General features: G+C 42.0%; 1 protein-coding gene across 1 annotated transcript in view; it reads left to right on the forward strand.

The window, feature by feature from the left end:
* Nucleotides 1-868: 868 nt before the first annotated feature.
* The window catches only part of CHRNA7 (cholinergic receptor nicotinic alpha 7 subunit), a 109,088-nt gene continuing 90,795 nt past the window's right edge, over nucleotides 869-19,161 (forward strand). Inside the window, exons 1-2 of the mRNA XM_040968959.1 lie at nucleotides 869-1,023; nucleotides 1,255-1,394. Of these exons, the coding sequence (XP_040824893.1) occupies nucleotides 969-1,023; nucleotides 1,255-1,394 (195 nt within the window). The 5' untranslated portion in view covers nucleotides 869-968. The remainder of the gene's footprint in view (nucleotides 1,024-1,254; nucleotides 1,395-19,161) is intronic.

The raw sequence follows: 19,161 nt of genomic DNA on the forward strand, positions 1-19,161 counted from the left end.
TGCTGTAGTTGTCAATGCCTATGTCCAAATTATTTGTGTATGCATGTAACACTTCACAGACAAAGCTTTGCTTCAAGACTCTTCTGTGCCATGACATCCCATTTTCCTTCTTTTACACAAATGCACTGAGGAGCACAGATCTTGCGGGGTCCAGCAGGAAGGCGGGCCACAGCGCCGCCTACGGGGACGCAGAGAACGCTGCAAGTCTGCTTCAAGCAGTTCTGGGAGTTCTGGGAGCTGGTGACCAAGCTGGTGTTTTGGGGATTCCTCCCAAACTGCAGCGAATGTCACTCCTTTGGGATCCCTCTTGCTGGGGGTCTTGCTGAGCTGAGCCGCTCCTTGCCTATTAAGTTACTCCGTGGGCCCAAAAAGGCCCAGAATAGAGCATAAAGTTTGGACCATTCCCCAGCGAGGGGATGAGCTGGGAGTTAACTTTTCTCCTGTTTGCATGCGCTTTTAAAGTGAATAAGAGTTAAATGGGGTATCTGCGGAGAGCTGATGGAACTTACGGAACTTCCAGACTCCAGCTGTGGCCGCCCAGCGCTGGGTGAGGCAGAACAGGGTGACAGTCCCGTGCCCTCACAGACATTTCCTAAAGCTTAGCTCCCGGCTGCCGTCGCTCGGCAGCCCGCGCGGGGAGGAGAATCCTGGGGAACTGGAGCCAGTCAGAGGCGCTCCGGCTCGCTCTCGAGTGCGCGGTGCGGGTTCCGGCTGCCCAGCGTGGGGCGTCTGGCCGTGACAGCCGCGGGCCGCAGTTCCCCGCGCGGCCGCCCGAGGCCGGGGGCGGGGCTCGTCACGCGGAGCGGCGCGCGGGGGCGGGCCAGGCGGGGGCGCGCGCCGGCGGGGGCGCGCTCGGCGCTTCAAAGGCGCGCGAGGAGGGCGGGAGGCGACTTGGCGGTGGCAGGCGCAGGCCCGGACCAGCAGGCTAGACGCGCGGCGCGCCGGCCCGCGGCAGCTCCGGCACCAACATGCGCGGCTCGCGAACCGGCTTCTGGCTGGCGCTGGCCGCGTCGCTCCTGCACGGTAAAGCCAGCTCGTCTCCCTGCTCTGCCGCGGGGTCCCGGGCACATCCCCGGCGGCACTGTGTCCCCCGCGCCTGGGTTAGGCTGAGGGGGCGGGAGGTTAGTTTCCGCGGGGGACGCCGCCCGGGCTGGTGGTCTGTGTTGGGCGGTGGGTGGCTTGGGGCTGCGGGATGTGGGGCGCACCCCCGCTGGCCTTTCCTGAGTAGCCTGCCTGGATCCCGCTCTCCTTAAGTGTCCCTGCAAGGCGAGTTCCAGAGGAAGCTCTACAAGGAGCTGGTCAAGAACTACAACCCCCTGGAGAGGCCGGTGGCCAATGACTCACAGCCGCTCACTGTCTACTTCTCCCTGAGCCTCTTGCAGATCATGGACGTGGTGAGTCCCCTGCCTGCCCAGTTGGGCTGCCCTCCCTGCCGCGGACTCGTGGTTTTATGAAAACGCCTTGGCGCCCAGGCGGTGGATCTGGATCAGGAGCTCCAACTGGCCCCTGCTGCTGGGCTGTCTTTCCCTACCCAGGAGGAATCCACAGAAGCTTATCCCATCACCCCATCCACCTGCTCCTAGCTACCTGGACTTGCTTTCCCTCTTCTGGGAAACTCAAGGCTGAAGTATCCCGAGCTGGGAGTCCGTAGCAAGAACAGGGTGCACACATATTAATCTGTCTTGTGATGGAGGTGTCGGCCTGCTGCCGGGCAACCGCTGTCAGTTTAGCCACTTCAGACTTTTCTGTCGCACACGCTGTGGAACAGCTCTGTTAGGGCCTGGCCCGGGGCTTTTTGTGGGTGATGCATCTGCCCCGAGCGTAGGGCCAGCTGTGGGCATCAAGAACCTCCCCCTTTCAGTGGGCATTTTCTGCCTTCTTTGATGAGGACAGGTGAGGGCAGTCCGTGTGCTGAGGACTCCAAGCCCCATAGCGGGGATCTACTGGGTTGGCTGTCCCTTCTGGCAGCTGCTCCTGGCCCCAGGGGCTCTTTGTCTGACAGCTTTAGTAGTGTGCCCTTTAGTTTGGAATCTGTGCAAACTTAGGATATTCCATTTTCACCGCTGTATTCTTTATAGAATGCAGAGTTGTTAATTCACTGTAAACGGGTTTCTGGTATGGTCTGTGTATGGCATGAGCTGGGGCAGAGCAATGGGGGTTGTGGTGTTGACGGGGAGGGAAGAATATGGTGGGAAAGAGGTGCGAGATGAGCCACATTTCCCTGTCTAAAGTGCTAAGAGGGGTTCAGGTGAAATGGTGTACTGTGTCTGGTGGGTGATGCTTTACAATCCTGCAAACATAATGTTACTGATGCATGTCATATCACTTAACCAAGTTAAAAACTGCTGTGATGGGTGGCTGGCTCTCCCATCCTAAACCTGTGCTAAACATGTCATTTCTCCTGCAGGCACAATCACGCTGTACAGTATTGAATGTATTCATGTTGAAGTGGGAAAGTTATGAGGGGAGCTTTCCAAGGAGAGAGAGCTACTGTTGCATGGGTTATAGCCTAGCAAAGGTGGCTGACTATGCGGCGTGGGAAAGGAGAAAAGCTGGGGATTGTTTGCACTAAGAGTCAGGGGAGAAGCTGAAAGAGGAACTCCAACAGCTCCAATCAAAGTAGGAAAGATGATTGGGTGATTTCCTGAGGCTGTAGGGTATCTGTGTGGGTGGCTGGCAGTGCTTACAGACAAGATCCTCCATTGTTTCAGGGGCTTAGAGTTGTCCGTGGGGGCCTTGGTGGGTGGGATCTGGCATGGCTGGCTTCTGAACGGCTCCTGTTAGGTAAGTTTATTAAGCATCGTGGATCTTGATTGTTGTTGTTGTTGTTAGTAGAAAGATCACTAGAATTTCATCAGTCCCTGTGTTGAGTTAAACATTAGCAGGTTAATCTTAGAGACCCCAAAGCTGGATAAATGACTCTCTTTCTGTGAATCCACCCGAGAAAGCACCAGGCAGATTGAACTGGTGTGTCCCACAAGTGGGGCAAAAGATGGATGGAGAAAGGTGCCCCCACATTCCCAGATTTTTTTGCTGTTTGTGTCTGCTCTGCAGCTGTCTCCTTTTGGGCAGTCCTTGTGTTAGTAGGGTGCAGTGGCCACTCAGCTGAGGAGTAAGAGAAAGCAAGTGAAACAGGCTGTGTGTGGCAGTGCGGGAAACTCTAGGAGACTACATCATACAGAGAAGAGCTGGGCACCTCTGCCTCATTAAGAGGAATCAGCCAAATGTGGGACATGTTGGGTCTCTAGGAAACCTTCAGAGTAGTTTAAGGTTATGTGATATGAAATGTAAAATTAGAAAAAAAAAAGTTAGTCGGAGTTTAAGGGAGGCTGGCATTGTGAGACAGTCTTAGTCTGTGAACATACTGAATTTCCCAGCCAGGCAATGCCGTGTGATTACGTAAAGGCTTTGATTAAACTACTCTACCTTATGAACCCATGTCTTCCTATGTGTCAAATGAGAATAATACCCACTTCAAAGGGTTTTGAGAGGATTAAAGAAGCAAGAGTGTTTGACGCATGCTGGTGATTGTACTAAAGGTTTGCTGCATCTTAATTAAGAAGCTGCTGGGCTCAGAGGTCAGCAAGTCCAGGTCTAGAAAGGGGGTCACTTGTCCAAAGTCACCTGAAGATTAGAGGCAGAGCTCCAAGGAAAATCTGCATGTGACACTTAAGTCCTTTGCCCTGTATCCTTTGCCTCCTTCAGACTCTAACTTTTTTGACAGAATGAAGTTCATTACAATTTAACTGCACCTGGTTGAATACAGTTATCCTGGGATCTTGGGTGAGAAGAAAGCCTCTGTATTAAAAAAATAGGCATGCATTTCTGTTCCAGCCTTGTTTTTGTTCTGCCTAATTTTGAACAGAGCCCCATGCCTCCCGCTGAAATCTCAGGACCCTGGACAGAGACACCACTAGCCGTAACTGATCTATAGGCAAAATATTAGCTGGTGCAGATTCTCTTTACAGACTCAACTGTAGGAGACCTTTGCCCATTCCATCTGGGTTTTCCAGAGACCATCAATTCTGTTTCCCCTAGCCAGATATTATTCCTCCCTTTTTTTTGTTAGCAGAACTTTTCTGGCTGGAGTAGCAGAGATGACAATTGATGTCTCTCTCTCTCTCTCTCTCTCTCTCTCTCTCACACACACACACACACACGTTACCAAGTCATTGTTTTCTCATAAATTAGTTTTCCCTGGGCTTACCAGATTCCTGTTACTGACTTTCTAGATTCACATAATTCACTAGTGATTAAAGCATGATTCCTGCTTCCAGATTTCTCATAAAGTGGCCAGGGGGACCGATTAGTACATCCAAGGTTACAACACATGATGGAATTTAACATATGTCTGTACCGGTGGCTGTAATATCTAGCTAGGGTGCCTGAAAATGATTGAAAGGGGTAGATTGGTGGATTTCTAAGAGCAAGTAGGAGCTGGCCAGTTGCAGGAAGAAGAGAAGTATTTCCAGATAGTAGGAACGGGGTGAGGAGAGATTGAAAGTGTGGTGGAAAATAGGGCACCTTCAGCAAAGTGGGTTCTGTAGGACATGGCTTCTGGCTGCTGGGCCTTTTTTGCAGGCTTTCTTGTTAGACTTTTCAGAAAATCTAATGTGCTGATGTGTACTAAGGATTTCTAAAAAAGGAACATAGTATTGAAAAAACTGCAAATGGTTTTTTAGACCTCTGTGTAAGAATTATGTTCCAGAAATACATCTTATGAGATGTAGGTTGTGCTTTTTCTTCAGCAGGAGGCGCTCGCTGAGCCTGAAGCGGGAGGGGTGTCACGGGTGAGGTGTCTGTAGACTTCACGTTTTGCCCTGGACCCTCATCTCTTGCCGCTGAGGGCATGAGAAAGCTGGGTGCAAGAGGATTTGTGGAGCTGCAAGACCAGCTTGCCGTAGCATATTTTGCTGGAAATGGAAACAATCCAAACCCTGCTATTGGCTTTAAATCTAGCATGCATAAATTATAAATTAGAATGAGAAATAAGTGTATATACATTTTAAAGATACAGATCTCCAAAGGAATAGGTTTGCCCACTGTGGGTGTTCTAATTATTCATCAGGCCTCTTGCTGATTGACTAGGAGTGGGACCAAATGGTGGAATTTTTGCAAGGCAGCAACATTACTGGATCTGTGTTTAGTCAGAGGGTATTGAGAGCTGACAGTGTGGGATGAGCTAAAGACAGAGTATTTAGGTAAGCAGTGAGGGTTTTTTGGTCCATTTTCCTTTGTTAATACAGAATGCTCAGAGTGGGTAATTTATAATGATTTTTTGTTTTTGTTTCATGATTCTGGGGCCTGGGAAGTTCAAGGGCATGGTGCCAGCATCTGCTCAGCTTCTGGTGAGGGCTTGCTGCTGCCTCAGTATGAGGCAGGAAGAAGCATGCTAAACAAGCAGAATACAAGGCATAGTCCCTCTTTATAACAAGCCATTCTCGGGATCCTGAATTCAGACGTACACAAATTAACCCAGTGCCCCCAGATAGGCATCAGTTCACAGAAAAGGATTCTACCACCATGACCAAACACCTCCCGACACCGACAGGCGGAGGAGTTATGTTTTTGGTAGGTGAATTTTTGGAGGACATACTCAAATAAAGTCAAGTCAGAACTAGGATGGCCACTGTGGAAATGTGGAGAAGGAGATGGCTTCAAGAGATGTTTTGGAGAACTGTCTATGATATATAACTTATATAAACACCGTGTACATATATCCATAAATTTGTAAAGGGAAGATGCCAAAATTATTCCTAAATGCATACTCAATTTATTTCCTTTGCCTGTCACAGAGCTGGGAATGAGATAATACATAAGAAATCATTTTGAAGTGATGCAAATGTGAAGTTTTGAACTGGAAGCAATTCTGCAATATTTTTCCTTTATTTTTACCATTTAGCTAGTCACCTGTGTGCATATATGCAAAGGCCATTTTAGTGTTGATTTGCATAAAATAAATGAGCACAGTTATGAAAGCATGTCCAGGAGCCAAGGTGTTTAAACAGAATAATGTGCATCAACACATAATTACACAAAAACATAAAACATAATTATGCATGAATGATTTCTGCTATTTTGTAGATCTCGCATTACAGAGTACTCTTTTTTTTTTTTTTTGTCAGACACGTGAGTCCCATGACAGTTGAATTAAGTACCTTAGGGTTTTCTACTGCAGTTGGCAGGCATGTAGGTAAAGCTCAGGGAACCAAGGATTAGCTTCTTACCCTGAATTTTCTTGGGGGCTCTCTGCTCAGGTTCACTAGATTTATGTTTTTAATTTACTGGCCACTGTTTAAAATGCTAAAGGTAAGTATTATCAAATACCAATTATGAGCATTACAGTCTTAGATTTTAGCTCCCAAGTTACAATCAGGTATTATCCTAATGATTTTTTAAACTTTTTTTTTTTTTAAGAGCAATTTTAGGTTTACAGCAAAGTGAAGACACAGGGATTTCCCTTAGACCTCCTGCCTGTGGAAGTGCAGTGCATAACCTCTCTCAATATCGATATTCTTCTTTAGAGTGGTTCATTTGTTACAGCTTATGAACTTATACACCGTTGTAGTCCTAATTTCGATTAGGGGTTCATCTTGGTGCTGTGTAGTTCATGGCATTGGGAAAGTGCATAATGACATGTACACAGCATTATAGTATCTTGCCAATGGTTTTATAGCTCTAAAACTCCTCTGTGCTCTGCCTTTTCATTTCTTCCCTCTGCCCCAATCCATTCCACACACTAATCTTGCCATCTGTATTGTTTTACTATTCCCACAGTGTCATAGAGTTGGAATAATATGGAATGTAACCTTTTTGAATTGTTTTTCTTCAATACTAATATGCATACAAGGTTTCTCCCTGTCTGTTTATGGATTGATAGCTCATTTCTTTTTAGTGCTAATACTGTGTCTAGATTTACCACAGTTTATTTATCTTTTAAGCTGCTGAAGAACATTTTGGTCGCTTCCAAATTCTGGCAATTATGGATAAAGCTGTTACAAACATCTGTGTATAGATTTTTGAGTGGAAATAAGTTTCTAGCTCCTTTGGGTCAAAAGAGCGCAAGTGCTGCAGTGCTGGATAACATGGTGAGGAACCTCAGCCTGTTCTGAAAGGAATGAGAATTTCTGATGCTCCCCATCCTTACCAGCAGTTGTTAGCATGCGCATTCCATACTGTGGCCCATCCAGATGGGTGGGTCCTAATATCAGATTGGTTTTAATCTGTATTCACCTAGTGGCATTTGATGGGGCATCTCATGTGCTCATTTTTTTCATCAGTATGTCTTCTTAGAAGTTTATTCAGACTCTTGATCCACTTTTTATTTTTCTCCCCCTGGTTGATCTTGATTTCAAGAAGCATTTTCATATGGATCTGAAGAACAGTTCTTTATCAGATGTGTTTTGCAAATACTTTGTCCTAGACTGCACTTTATCCTAACTCATCCTCTTGATACTATTTTTTGTATCATGCTAGTTTTTAATTTTAATGAAGTCTATCTTATAAATTATTTCTTTAATGGATTGTGCCTTTGGTGTTGTATTTAAAATGTCACCACTATAACCTGCGTCAGCTAGATTTACTCTTATGTTATCTTCTGGGAGTTTTATGGTTTTACATTTTACATTAAGCCTGTTATCCATTCTGAATTAATTTTGGTGAAGAGTATGAGGTTTGTGTCTTCTTCTTCACATGTGTTTTACAATTCCTGCAGCAGTCATTCCTGAAAAGACAAACTGCTCTGTTGTACTGCCTTTGCTCCCTTTTCAAACAGCTGACTGTATTTATGTGGGTACATTTCTGGACATTATTATTTTTTCTTATAATTTGATTTTAAATTTTAATTAGTGTTTAGCATTCACTATGATTTGTAGATACAATTCTAAGAGCGTAATGACATGCCCCTTGTCCCTCCCTTCGTCTCTTCCCCTTCCCTTGCCCTTCCTTTCCCTCTCTCTGTCTTCTTAACTTACGAGGTGGCGTGTTTCAGATTCGCACTACAGTATAAGACTTGGTAATTTTCACCAAATAAGGAGTTTAACATGTAAAAAGCAAAAAAAACAAAACAAAACAAAACAACAAACCCGAAAACTAATTAGTGGGAATACAAACAAGAGCTACTAATAGTAATTGAATAAAATATGAGCATTTTACTAATATACAATAAATTATGAAGTAATCACATTTAATTTAAAGTACAGTAGTACACCATTCTTTTTTTTTTTAAAAAAAAGATTTATTTTTATTATTTTTTCATTGGAAAGGCGGATATACAGAGAGGAGAGACAGAGAGGAAGATCTTCCATCCGATGATTCACTCCCCAAGTGAGCGCAATGGGCCAATACTATGCCGAATCAAAGCCAGGAGCCTCTTCCGGGTCTCCCACACGGGTGCAGGTTCCCAAAGCCTTGGGCCGTCCTTGACTGCTTTCCCAGGCCACAGGCAGGGAGCTGGAAGGGAAGCGGGGCAGCCGGGATTAGAACAGGCGCCCATATGGGATCCCGGGCGTGCAAGGTGAGGACCTTTAACCACTTGCGCCACCGCGCCGGGCCCAGTAGTACACCATTCTTAACCATTGATTTGACAAAGACATAAACAAGTTTCTCCAAACCATATTTGCAGCAATACTGATATACATAGACATTTCTTATTTATTAGGAGTATTTTAAAAAATTTTAGTTCCCACTTAAAATGAGAACATGTAGTATTTTGTCTTGCTGGATTTGGCTTAGTTCATTTAATATGATCTGCTTCAGTTAAGTCCATTTTGTTGCAAATTAATTTTTATAGCTGGATGTTATGCCATTGGGCATGTTTACCATATTTTCTTTATCAATTCTTAGGATGATGGATACCTTCTTTGTTTATATTTTGGCTATTGTGAAGAGTGTTACTGTACACATAGTGATTCAGCTTTCAAATATTTTGGGTATATATCCACTAGTGAGATGAACAGATTATATGGCAAGTCTGTTTCTGGTTTTTAAAGAAGTATCCACATTGTTTTCCACAGTGGCCACGCTCATTTACATTCCCACATTTATAAGTGTCCCCTTTCTTGACACTCTTGGCAGCTTGTTACTCTGTGTGCTCTGGATTTTGTCCGTTCTGATAGGGATGAAGTGAATCTTAGTGGTTTTGATTTGTGATTCTCTGGTGGCTACTGATGTTGATCGTTGTTTTGTACATTTGCTGGCTGTTAGTGTTTCTTCTCTTGAGAACTGTCTGTTGAAATCCTTTGCCCATTTCTCAGTTGGATGGTTGTGATTGCATTGCGATACTGAAAATGAGAATCCAAGGCCTCATTGCTGATCCTGATGGGGGGGCTTTGCATTTCTTCTCACTAGATATAATGCTAGCTATAGTGTTTCCTTATAGATATTTTTGTCAAGGTTGAGAAGTTTCCCTTCTTTTCTTCTGTTTACTGAGAGCTTTTATTATGACTGAGGTAATTAGTTTTATCAAATAGTTTTCAGCCTCTGTTGATATGATATGTTAATGTGATTGATTGTGTTAATTGATTTTCAGATATTGAATCAGCCTTGTCTATTTGTACTAAGTCCCACATAGGTACTTGGTTGTGGAATATAATTCTTTTTATCACTTGTGGATGCAGTTGGCATATATATGTATTTTTTGACGACTTTTGAATCTATGTCGATGTGTGGTATTGATCTGAACTTATAATGTCTTTATATGATTTTATTTTTACCAGAGATAAAGGCTTCATAGAATGCTTTTGGAAGTATTCCTGCTAATTTTGTCTTCTGAAAGCTACTGTAGAAGAGTGTTATATTTCTTTCTTTGAGTCTTTTTTTTTAAAAAGATTTATTTTTTAATTTTTATTGGAAAGGCGGATATACAGAGAGGCGAGACAGAGAGGAAGATCTTCCATCCGATGATTCACCCCCCAAGTGAGCACAACAGCCAATGCTATGCCGGTCCGAAGCCAGGAGCCTCTTCCGGGTCTCCCACATGGGTGCAAAGTCCCAAGGCCCTGGGCCGTCCTCGACTGCTTTCCCAGGCCATAGGCAGGGAGCTGGATGGGAAGGCTGCAGCCGGGATTAGAACCGGCGACCCATATGGGATCCTGGGCGTGCAAGGTGAGGACCTTAACCACTGTGCCATCGCACTGGGCCCTATATTTCTTTCTTAAATGTTTGGTACCGTTAACCAGTGACCTCCACCAGGGTGTTATGTTTTCTGTTTTGGACGGTATTAATGATAGACTCAAATTCTTTCACAGGTATATGCCTATTCGGATTTCTGTTTTACCTGTGTGAATGTTGGCAAATTAGGTCATTCAAGTTATTAGTCTACCTAATCCAACTTTCAAATTTCTTTGTTATCATTTCAGTATCATAGAATCTATAGAAATGACCTGTATTTTATTTGTGTTATTAATACATTTTTGTTAGCTTCACTAGAAACTGCCAGTTTTATCGATCTTCCTAAATAATCAGATTTTCTTTGGTTCATTTTCTCTATTAATGTCCTGTTTTCAATTTTATTGGTATTTGATGTAGTTCCTGCTTTATTTGTTTCCATTTATTTTGTTCTTGTATCTCTGATTTTCTAAGGTTTCCCAAGGTTAACTTAATATCTTTCCAATATGTGCATTGTTATCTTTGATTTCTATGCACTAGTTACACTGAATCTCAAATTTTGAATTACTCGAGTTGTAGTTTTCTTTTAGCTAAGTATTTTGAGGAAGGGAGAGAGAAAGAGAATACCCCGATCCATGGGAGTGACAGGAACATGGTGAGTCGAACCATAACTGCTGTTGCCCAGGATCTGCATTGACCAGAAGTTGGAGTAAAGTGCCCGAGTCAGGTGTCAAGACTAACCCTAGGAAATGGAAACCGAATCCTCACTCTAGGTTCAAAAGATTTTTAATCTGTCTAGTGATTCGCTCTGTATGTGTTATCTGAATGCATTACATGTATTCTCCATGTACCTTGTCATTTTCTTTTTTTGTTGTTATTCTAGTTCAATTCTCTTGCGGTCTGAGAGTGACTAGCATTTTTCCCATTGTCCTTCCGTCTCTTACAGAACCAAAGAAAGTTGTTGATTTTTCAGTAAGACTAGCTTGTTGGTATTTTTTGTTTGTTGTTTCTTTTTTAATACTTCTTTTAGGGCAGATTTGTGACTTCTTAGTTTTTTGCATGCAAAACTGGAAACCAAACCTAATGATGTTTTTAGAGGTGACATTTCATAAAACTGAACAGTATTTTGTTTCATATAGGAAACTATTTTAATTTAAAAAGGACTGAGAAGGAGGAGTTACCATTGCCCAAGGCATTCTATTGCGGTTAATGCTGCCTTTGCTTTGTATTTATAGATGTGTGGAGAAATACTTAAAACTAAAATGTTACAGCTTCATGTGTGTTACCTTAGCCAGTATGAATAAGCATTCATTTTAAAGTAAAACAAGTAGGCCAAATAATAAATAGATCGAAAGTACATATTTGTAAGAGACTTGTTGATTTATTTCAAAGTTCAGAGGTGGTGAACAAGTGACAGACAGAGAAAGGGTGAGATTTCACTGGTTCACAACCCAGATGACTGCAATGGCCAGGGCTGTGCCAGGCCGAAGCTAGGGCTGCATCTGGGTCTCCCACATGGGCCGCAGGCATCCAAAGTTTGGATTTTTCTGTTTTTCTTTTCCGAGGCCATTTGCTGTATCAGAAGTGGAGCAGCCAACACACAAATCTGTATCTATATGTGATGCTGACATTGCACGTGGCAGTTTTACCCAGTCTGTCACGATGCCGGCCCCATAAACCGTATTAAAAATTGTATTTCTTATTTCTGTTTTATTTTAGAAATAATTTACTTTTATATAAATATTTCATGGTTCCTCTTATAAGCAGACTGTAGTTTGATTTCTTTATTTTAAAGTCTGAGTTTGCTGATCTCTCTCCTGTGTTTCTTTAATGTGATTATTGGTGTATTTGGGTTTAAATCTTGCACTGTTTGCTGCCATTTTCCATATCACTTCTCTGTTCTTTCTTGCTCTTTGTAACTTCTGGACTAATTACTCATTTTACACTATCCCATTTTCTCCTTAGTCAAAAATCTGTTTTTTCTCATAGTAGTTAATCTAGCAATTACATTAAGAGTCCAAAACTAATTAAAGTATAATGAATGTTGTAATCCGTTCAGAACCATGTGCTTTTATAATCTTTAATTTCAATTTATACTTCAATTCTGTTATCACAGTATATATGCTATTATTTTATTTTCTAGTTTAGGGTTCTTTAGAGAATATTATATATGTATATGTGTGTGCGCGCGTGTGTGTGTGTGTGTATCATGAAAAAATCATGCAGGGATTTCAAAATTTTGGGCATCAAAGAAATCTACCTGTAAATTATATTTTTCCTTGAAATTTTTTAAAGTAAGTAACCTGGTATGTGTACATTGTAAATCTCTACAAGATGGTCTTTGCTTTCTGTACCCAATATCCTTTCAGATTTATCTATGCATTTACCTTTTCTCTTATTTTTATTACTTTTTCTAGCTCCTACTTCCGTCTGAGGTAATTTTCTTCCTGACCTTTTGATGTTCTCTGTTGTTATGAGTCCTCAAGTTGCAAAATCTCTCCCTGTTTCTGTCAGAATGTGTTTATATTGCCTTTGTTGTTGAAGAGTTCAGAAACACAGCGCTTGGCCGGGCTCCCCAGCACTTGGAGCACATCACCCTGTTGTCTCTGGCCTCCGTTGTGTCTCGTAAGGGGTCAGCTGTGTGCTTGTGTTTCTGCTTTGACACTGCTCTGCTCTTTTCTTAAGCTGCCTCTCTTTTTTTTTTATTCTTGGTTCTCAACAGTCTTTCCATTATAAGCCTGGATATTCCTGTTCATTTGTTTTACTTGTTTGGATCATAATTACATCCTGAATCCATTACATGGTTCCTTGGCTGAGTTTGGAAAACTCTCCAATTATTTCTTCAAATGTGGCTTTTGCTTCATTTGCTGTCTTTTCCTTTGGGACTGTAATTATGTTTTTGTCACCTTCTTGCAGTAGTTCTTGTGGCAGTTTTGTCCCCATGGGAGTATTTTGGCTTTATCTCACATTCAGTTTCTCTCTTTTTCTTTTTAAAAGAATATTCATTTTATTTATCTAAAAGAATAAAAGACATACATGCGCACACACACAGAGAACAAGACATCTTCTTCCCGCTTGTCCACTCCCCACGTGGCTGCAACAGCAAGAGGTGGGCCCCTGCATAGCCAGCACCCTAGAGCTGAAAAATTTCTCCAGGTCTCCCACATGTTTACAGAGACTCCAGTGCTTCCTCAGGTCTTCTGCTTTTCCTAGACTATCAGGGAGAAGCTGGGTTGGAAGTGGAGCTGCTGAGCCCTGAGCGGTGGGGGTGTAGGATGCCAGAACCTCAGATGGCCGCCTTGTGAGCTATGCCACAGCACTGGCCACTTCACACTACCTTGAGACATCTTTCTGGAGAAGATGTGGTATTGATAATTTACTGAACAGAGTCTTGGGGAGCTGCAGATATCCTTTAGTGCATGCAGTAACTTTCCCCCAACAGAGAATGATTTGGCCTGATATGATAATGCCAACCTTGACAAATGCTGCTTTATCCCGTTTCACGTGATTTTGTCATTTCTGTAGTTTTGTCTCTCAATATTTCATTCATGCTCTCTGCTCCTGACCTATATTCAGCCACCAGTTCTCTAGCTGTGTCTAATTGCTGTTAGTCTCACATGATGACTTGCTTCTGAGGTTTTAGATAGGGCATTTTTTTTTTAACTTTTATGATTTTATTTTGTTCCCTCTCCCCCTCCCCCATTTGACTCAAATTTGTCCAGGAATTTTTCAAATATGTTAATAGGATTATTTTACAGTTCTGTAACTTTGTTCTTCAGTTGCTAGGTGCCTCTGTTCTGCTGTTTACCCATGGGGCTTTCTGCCTCATGCTGTGCTCCTCCTAGGGCTGGTTGTCTGTGTAGCTTGCCTCGATGTGTATGAAAGATCAGATCCTTGGAGGGGCCTCAGGACACTCTGACATTCCCATTTCATAACTGATCAGCAGCCAGCCTGTAGGAATCAGCACTCATGCACCATTGTATTACACTATGAAACTAAAAAGCCGAGAAGCTGGGCTTCCGTACCTGTTAGGGCTGGTCTGTTACTGATTCTCCCGAGGGAATCCTACGGCGTGAATCCAGAGTTTGTAAGAATCTACTCTTTACCTGAGCCCTGAAGCCCTATGTATTTCCCCTGCCTCGAGTTTATCAGGGTCTGCTCAATTTTGCAGTCTCTTAAAGTTTTCTTTTGTTTTGTTTTAAGAGTTCCCACTCTTAAATATAATTGAGAAAACATATCCTTAAATTCCTTTTTTTGGGGGGGCATCCTCTCCTTCTTGGTCTTGTCAGTGTAATTCCTCATTGCCCTGGTAGTTTTCTGTTGCCTTCAAAACATGATTTTCTTCTGTTTATTCCAGCTTTTCTAATTGTTCTCAATCAGCATTCTTTTTTTTTTTTTGATTTATTTATTTGTATTGGATAGACAGATTTATAGTGACAGAGAGAAGGATTTTCCATTTGTTGGTTCACTCCCCAAACAGCCTCAATAGCTGGAGCTGAGCCAATCTGAAGCCAAAAACCATGTACTTCTGGGTCTCCCATGCAGGTGCTAGGCCAAAGACTTTGAGCGATCCTCTACTGCTTTTCTAGGCTACAGGCAGGGAGCTGGATAGGGAGTGGCGCAGCCAGCACATAAACTGGTGCTTGCAAGGGGAGATTTAGCCAATTGGACTGTTGCACAGGGCTCACTTCAGGATTCTTAAAAACCGTCCAATCCGTCTACTTCTCACATAGAACTGGAATTCTAAACTGAAAGTTATTTACAGTGCACCTCTGTAACTGAGCCATATCTGCCACTGTGTCTCTTAAACTACTCCTCTAAAATTACCTTTAAACTTTTTTTTTATAATGATCAGGGCCATAATTTTACAAAATTTATTTACTGTTACATACTGAGAGTTATGGACACTTTTGCTAAAATAATCTTTCTTGTAAATGATATCTCTCAAATATGCCGGTGAGAATATTCCCCAGAGGTCAGCTCTCTCAGAGCCGCTGTTTTGTCCCTGACATGCTGTTGAAGGAAGAGAAATAGCCTTGTCATGGGAGGATGCCAATGGAAATTTCTGCTGTCTTATTGATTTTATTTTTAACAACCAAGATTAGATAGTGTTTTACCTCTCAGAAAAGAAGAGAGTCATTTGGCATCTTCTGATAGCAATTCCCATGCTCTTCATCTCAAGGATTTCTGTACTGACAGTCAACATCAGCTGTAAACTATTTCAGAATAAAAATCCCCAAAGTATTTAAGAATCATGTATATGGACATATTTAAACGCTCATGCAATTCTTGTTGCATATTTTTCATGTTTTCAAATGAAGCACTGTATGATATACCTAAAATAGATTTCTAAATTATATACCTAGGAGACATAGCAGAAACCTTGGAGTTAAAGTGTCCAGGAAGTCAAAATAATTGACCAAATCCACCATCAAAAAAGGCATTACATATAATTCATTTTTGTTTATTATTAAATATTTAAGGAAGTTACCAACATCTGTGAATCAGTTGCTTCCTCTGCAAATAGAGAACAACAATAACGGTGACTTCACTTCACCAAGGGATTAAAGAAATGGGGAAAAACGTATCACATTAGGGTGTGAAGTTACTAGAAATCACATGCTTTTTTAGTTAATACATGCAAGCAGTCACACTGATATTTAAATGGGAATTTTCCATTTTGATTTTCTCTAAGGCCTAGAAGCCTTTGGTAACAAAGATGTGTCAAATCCACTTTTATCTGTTGAATTTGAGCTTTTAATTCCTCTCTACGTCTTATTCATACACATTAGCTTTTATGAACTTGGCCCACCAGTTCTCTTAAAAACATTGTATTCGATTTTCCTTTTATTGTTAAAAAGGTAGGGGGAATCCCAGCGCCTGTAAAACTGTATCACATAATACAATGTGATTAACAATAATAAAAAAACAAAAACAAAAAAATAGTTATCACTATAATTTCAAAACTGGTTTAACCTATATTAAATAAATCAGCAAGATGCATGCAAAAAAAAAATCAGATCAGGAGAATGGCCCATGGAAAAGTCCTGGCTTTGAGTTTGAGCGTAGGTCTTAAGTTGGGTTGTGGATATAGAAGCAGACTGGTGTCACTTTCAGGTGACAATGAGCAGACTGGAAGGAGAATATAGTTGTAGTGGTTAGTGAATGTCACCTGTGAAAGCTTCTGCCCTGGGTGAAAGAGATAGCGTTTCTAGTCCCAGGTGGGGCATATCTAGGAAGGAAATTGTTCGCTTTGTTTCAGGGAGGGCAGTGGTGTTAGGGTAACTCTTTTGTTCTTTTCCAATTTGAGAATTATAACGTGAGGTTTTTTTTTTGTTTTAAGATTTATTCGTTTCTATTGCAAAGTCAGGTATACAGAGAAGAAAGACAGAGACGAAGATCTTCCATTCAATAATTCACTCCACATGTAGCCATAATGGCGAGAGCTGAGCCGATCCGAGAAGTCAGGAGCCCAGAACCTCCTCTGAGTCTCCCATGTGGGTGCATGGTCCCAAGGCTTTGAACTGTCCTTGACTGCCCTCCCAGGCCACAAGCAGAGAGCTGGATGGGAAGCAGAATTGCTGGGATTAGAGCTGGTGCCCATATGGGATGCTGGTGTGTTCAAGCCGAGGACTTTAGCTGCTAGGCTATCATGCCAGGCCCATAACATGAGTTTTTAATCTAACATCTGCTTTAAGAATTTTACACATAGAATAAATTATGTTTGGGGATTTAAATCAAGCAAATTAGGCCAAAGGTGTTCAATGATTGCCAGAATGTGTTTAATTAAACTCAAATTGATAAAATTTACATTTGAAATAACTTGTCAGAAAACATTAGTTTGTTAATATTCTCTATTAAGATGCTTTACTTACATTTGAACTAACCTTTAAAGTGCAGCTAACTCATATATTTCATTGTGGGAGTTTTTATTTTGGGGGCGGGGTAGAAGGAGCTGGAGTGCTCTGCCATCTGCTGGGTTATTCCCTAATGCGTACAACAGCAGCTGAAGCCAAGAGATGGAAATTCAGTCCAGGTCTCCCGGGTGGCGGCAGGCACAGTCACGAGAGCCTCCATGACTGCCTTCTAGGGTCTGCAGTAAGAGGAATCAGTCTGGGTTCAGGAGCAAATGGAGGTCTCCAACACAGGCACTCAGTATGAGAAATAGTCAGCATAACCAGAGTCTTAACTACTAGGCTTAACCTGTCCCACAAGTTATTTTTTATTCCTATTTTCTGAATTGTCATATAGTAGATTTATGTGAATATGTCACAATATCAAAATCAACTCTGAGAGTATCAACAAAACAAACTCACAGCTGTTCAGAAGAGGAATTGAACAAACACACATTATATATTCTTCGGGAGCTGACATCTCTTTGGTTAACTCCATTTTAAAACTCACCCATATTGTTACCTAAAGCCTTTTGTTATTATATTGTATGAAAATAACAGTGCTTGTTACTTTATGGTTATTCTAGATCTTCTCCATTATGAAGAGTACTTCCTTGAATATTTTTATTGTGCTTGTTTTGTATGCACAGGAATATGCACTTTGGGATGGTTCATACATACAATTGGACCTGCCAGCTCTTAGGATGGCATTATATTTAACTTTTTCTTGTGATGCCAAACAGTTTCAGAATCAGTCAAACATTAGTTAATGAGCCTTCAAGATATATGTAAATTCTAATTGCTCTGCATCGTAAGATCCAAAATTTGAAGTTTATAGTCTTAAAGTTACTGCTGTAGTAAGTACTGAGTATATTTACTGATGATTTTAATTAGTTTTTTGATTCCAATAATATTGAAGGAATTTTTATTATTCTTTATTTATTTATTATTTGAAAGGCAGAGTAAGAGGGAGATGTTAAAATGTCTTCCGTTTTCTGGTTTATTCTCCAGATGATTAAAATGATTGGGCTGAGGCCAGGAGCTCAGAATTCTACCTGTGTCTCTCACCTGGGTACCAGGGACTCCAGTACCTGGGCCAGCATTTGCTCCTTTCCCGGCTTGCATTAGGAGGGAACTGGATCAGAATAGGAGCAGCAGGATTCCAATTGGTGCTCCTGTCTGGGTGCCAGCATTGGAAGCAGTGGCTTAATTTGCTGTGCTGTAATGCTAGTCCCAATTTTCATCTTGATGTTTCCATTTGGATATTTGATTTTGAGGGACGTCTGTTTATCTCATGTGTCTGTGTTTTTCTTCGATTCTGTTTTGTGTTATTTTACTGGTGATTACTGTGTCATTTTCTATGTTGCAGACATGAGTCTTGTCTATCTTTTTGTGATGCCAGAACAGGATACTTGAGACTGGACCATTTCCTCTGACCAACAACCCTCCCCCCCAAAAAAAAATAGAAGAAAGATTTATCTCTTGTTGTTCTGAGGACTGGGAACTCTAATGCCAAGGTACCGGTGTCCAGGAAGGATTTTCTGTCTGTGTTGTAACACAGTGGGGGGCATTGTGTGACAGAAGGGTAAGGAGAAAGAGGACGAAGAGGGAGTGAGTCTACTTTTCTAATAAGCAACCTACTTCAATAATGGCAACATTAATCTACTTATGACCGTGGAGCCTTTGTGACCCCAACACCCAGTGGAAGTGTCAGCTCCCTATCACAGCAGCAGTTAAATTCCAACATCAGATGCCAGCAGCGTGGTATAGCATGTTAAGCTTCCACCTGGAGTACCAGCCTCCCATAGGGGCACGAGCTTGAATGTTGGCAACTCTAAGTCCCACCCAACTGCCTGCCAAGGGCCTGGAAAAGCAGCACAGCAGGGCTGTGGTGCTAGGGACTCTGTAGATGTGTGGGAGGCCCAGGAGAAGCTTTGGATCAGCTCAGCCTTGGTCATTGTGGCCATTTAAGGGAGTGAACCAGGAAATGCAAAATCTTTCTCTGTGTATTTCCTTCTTTCTCTGTAACTCTGCCTTTCAAATAAAAATGAATAAATATCTAAAAAATTCTAACTTCACTTTTGGAAGGACCAGGCATTGAGACTATGGCAGTCAGTTACATGTCTTGAAGATATCTTGTTTTTTATCTTGTTAAGGTTCA

This window comes from Ochotona curzoniae, unplaced genomic scaffold, assembly GCF_017591425.1.
Source record: "Ochotona curzoniae isolate NIBS_2020 unplaced genomic scaffold, NIBS_Ocur_1.0 scaffold_4701, whole genome shotgun sequence".
Taxonomy (NCBI): Eukaryota; Metazoa; Chordata; class Mammalia; order Lagomorpha; family Ochotonidae; genus Ochotona; species Ochotona curzoniae.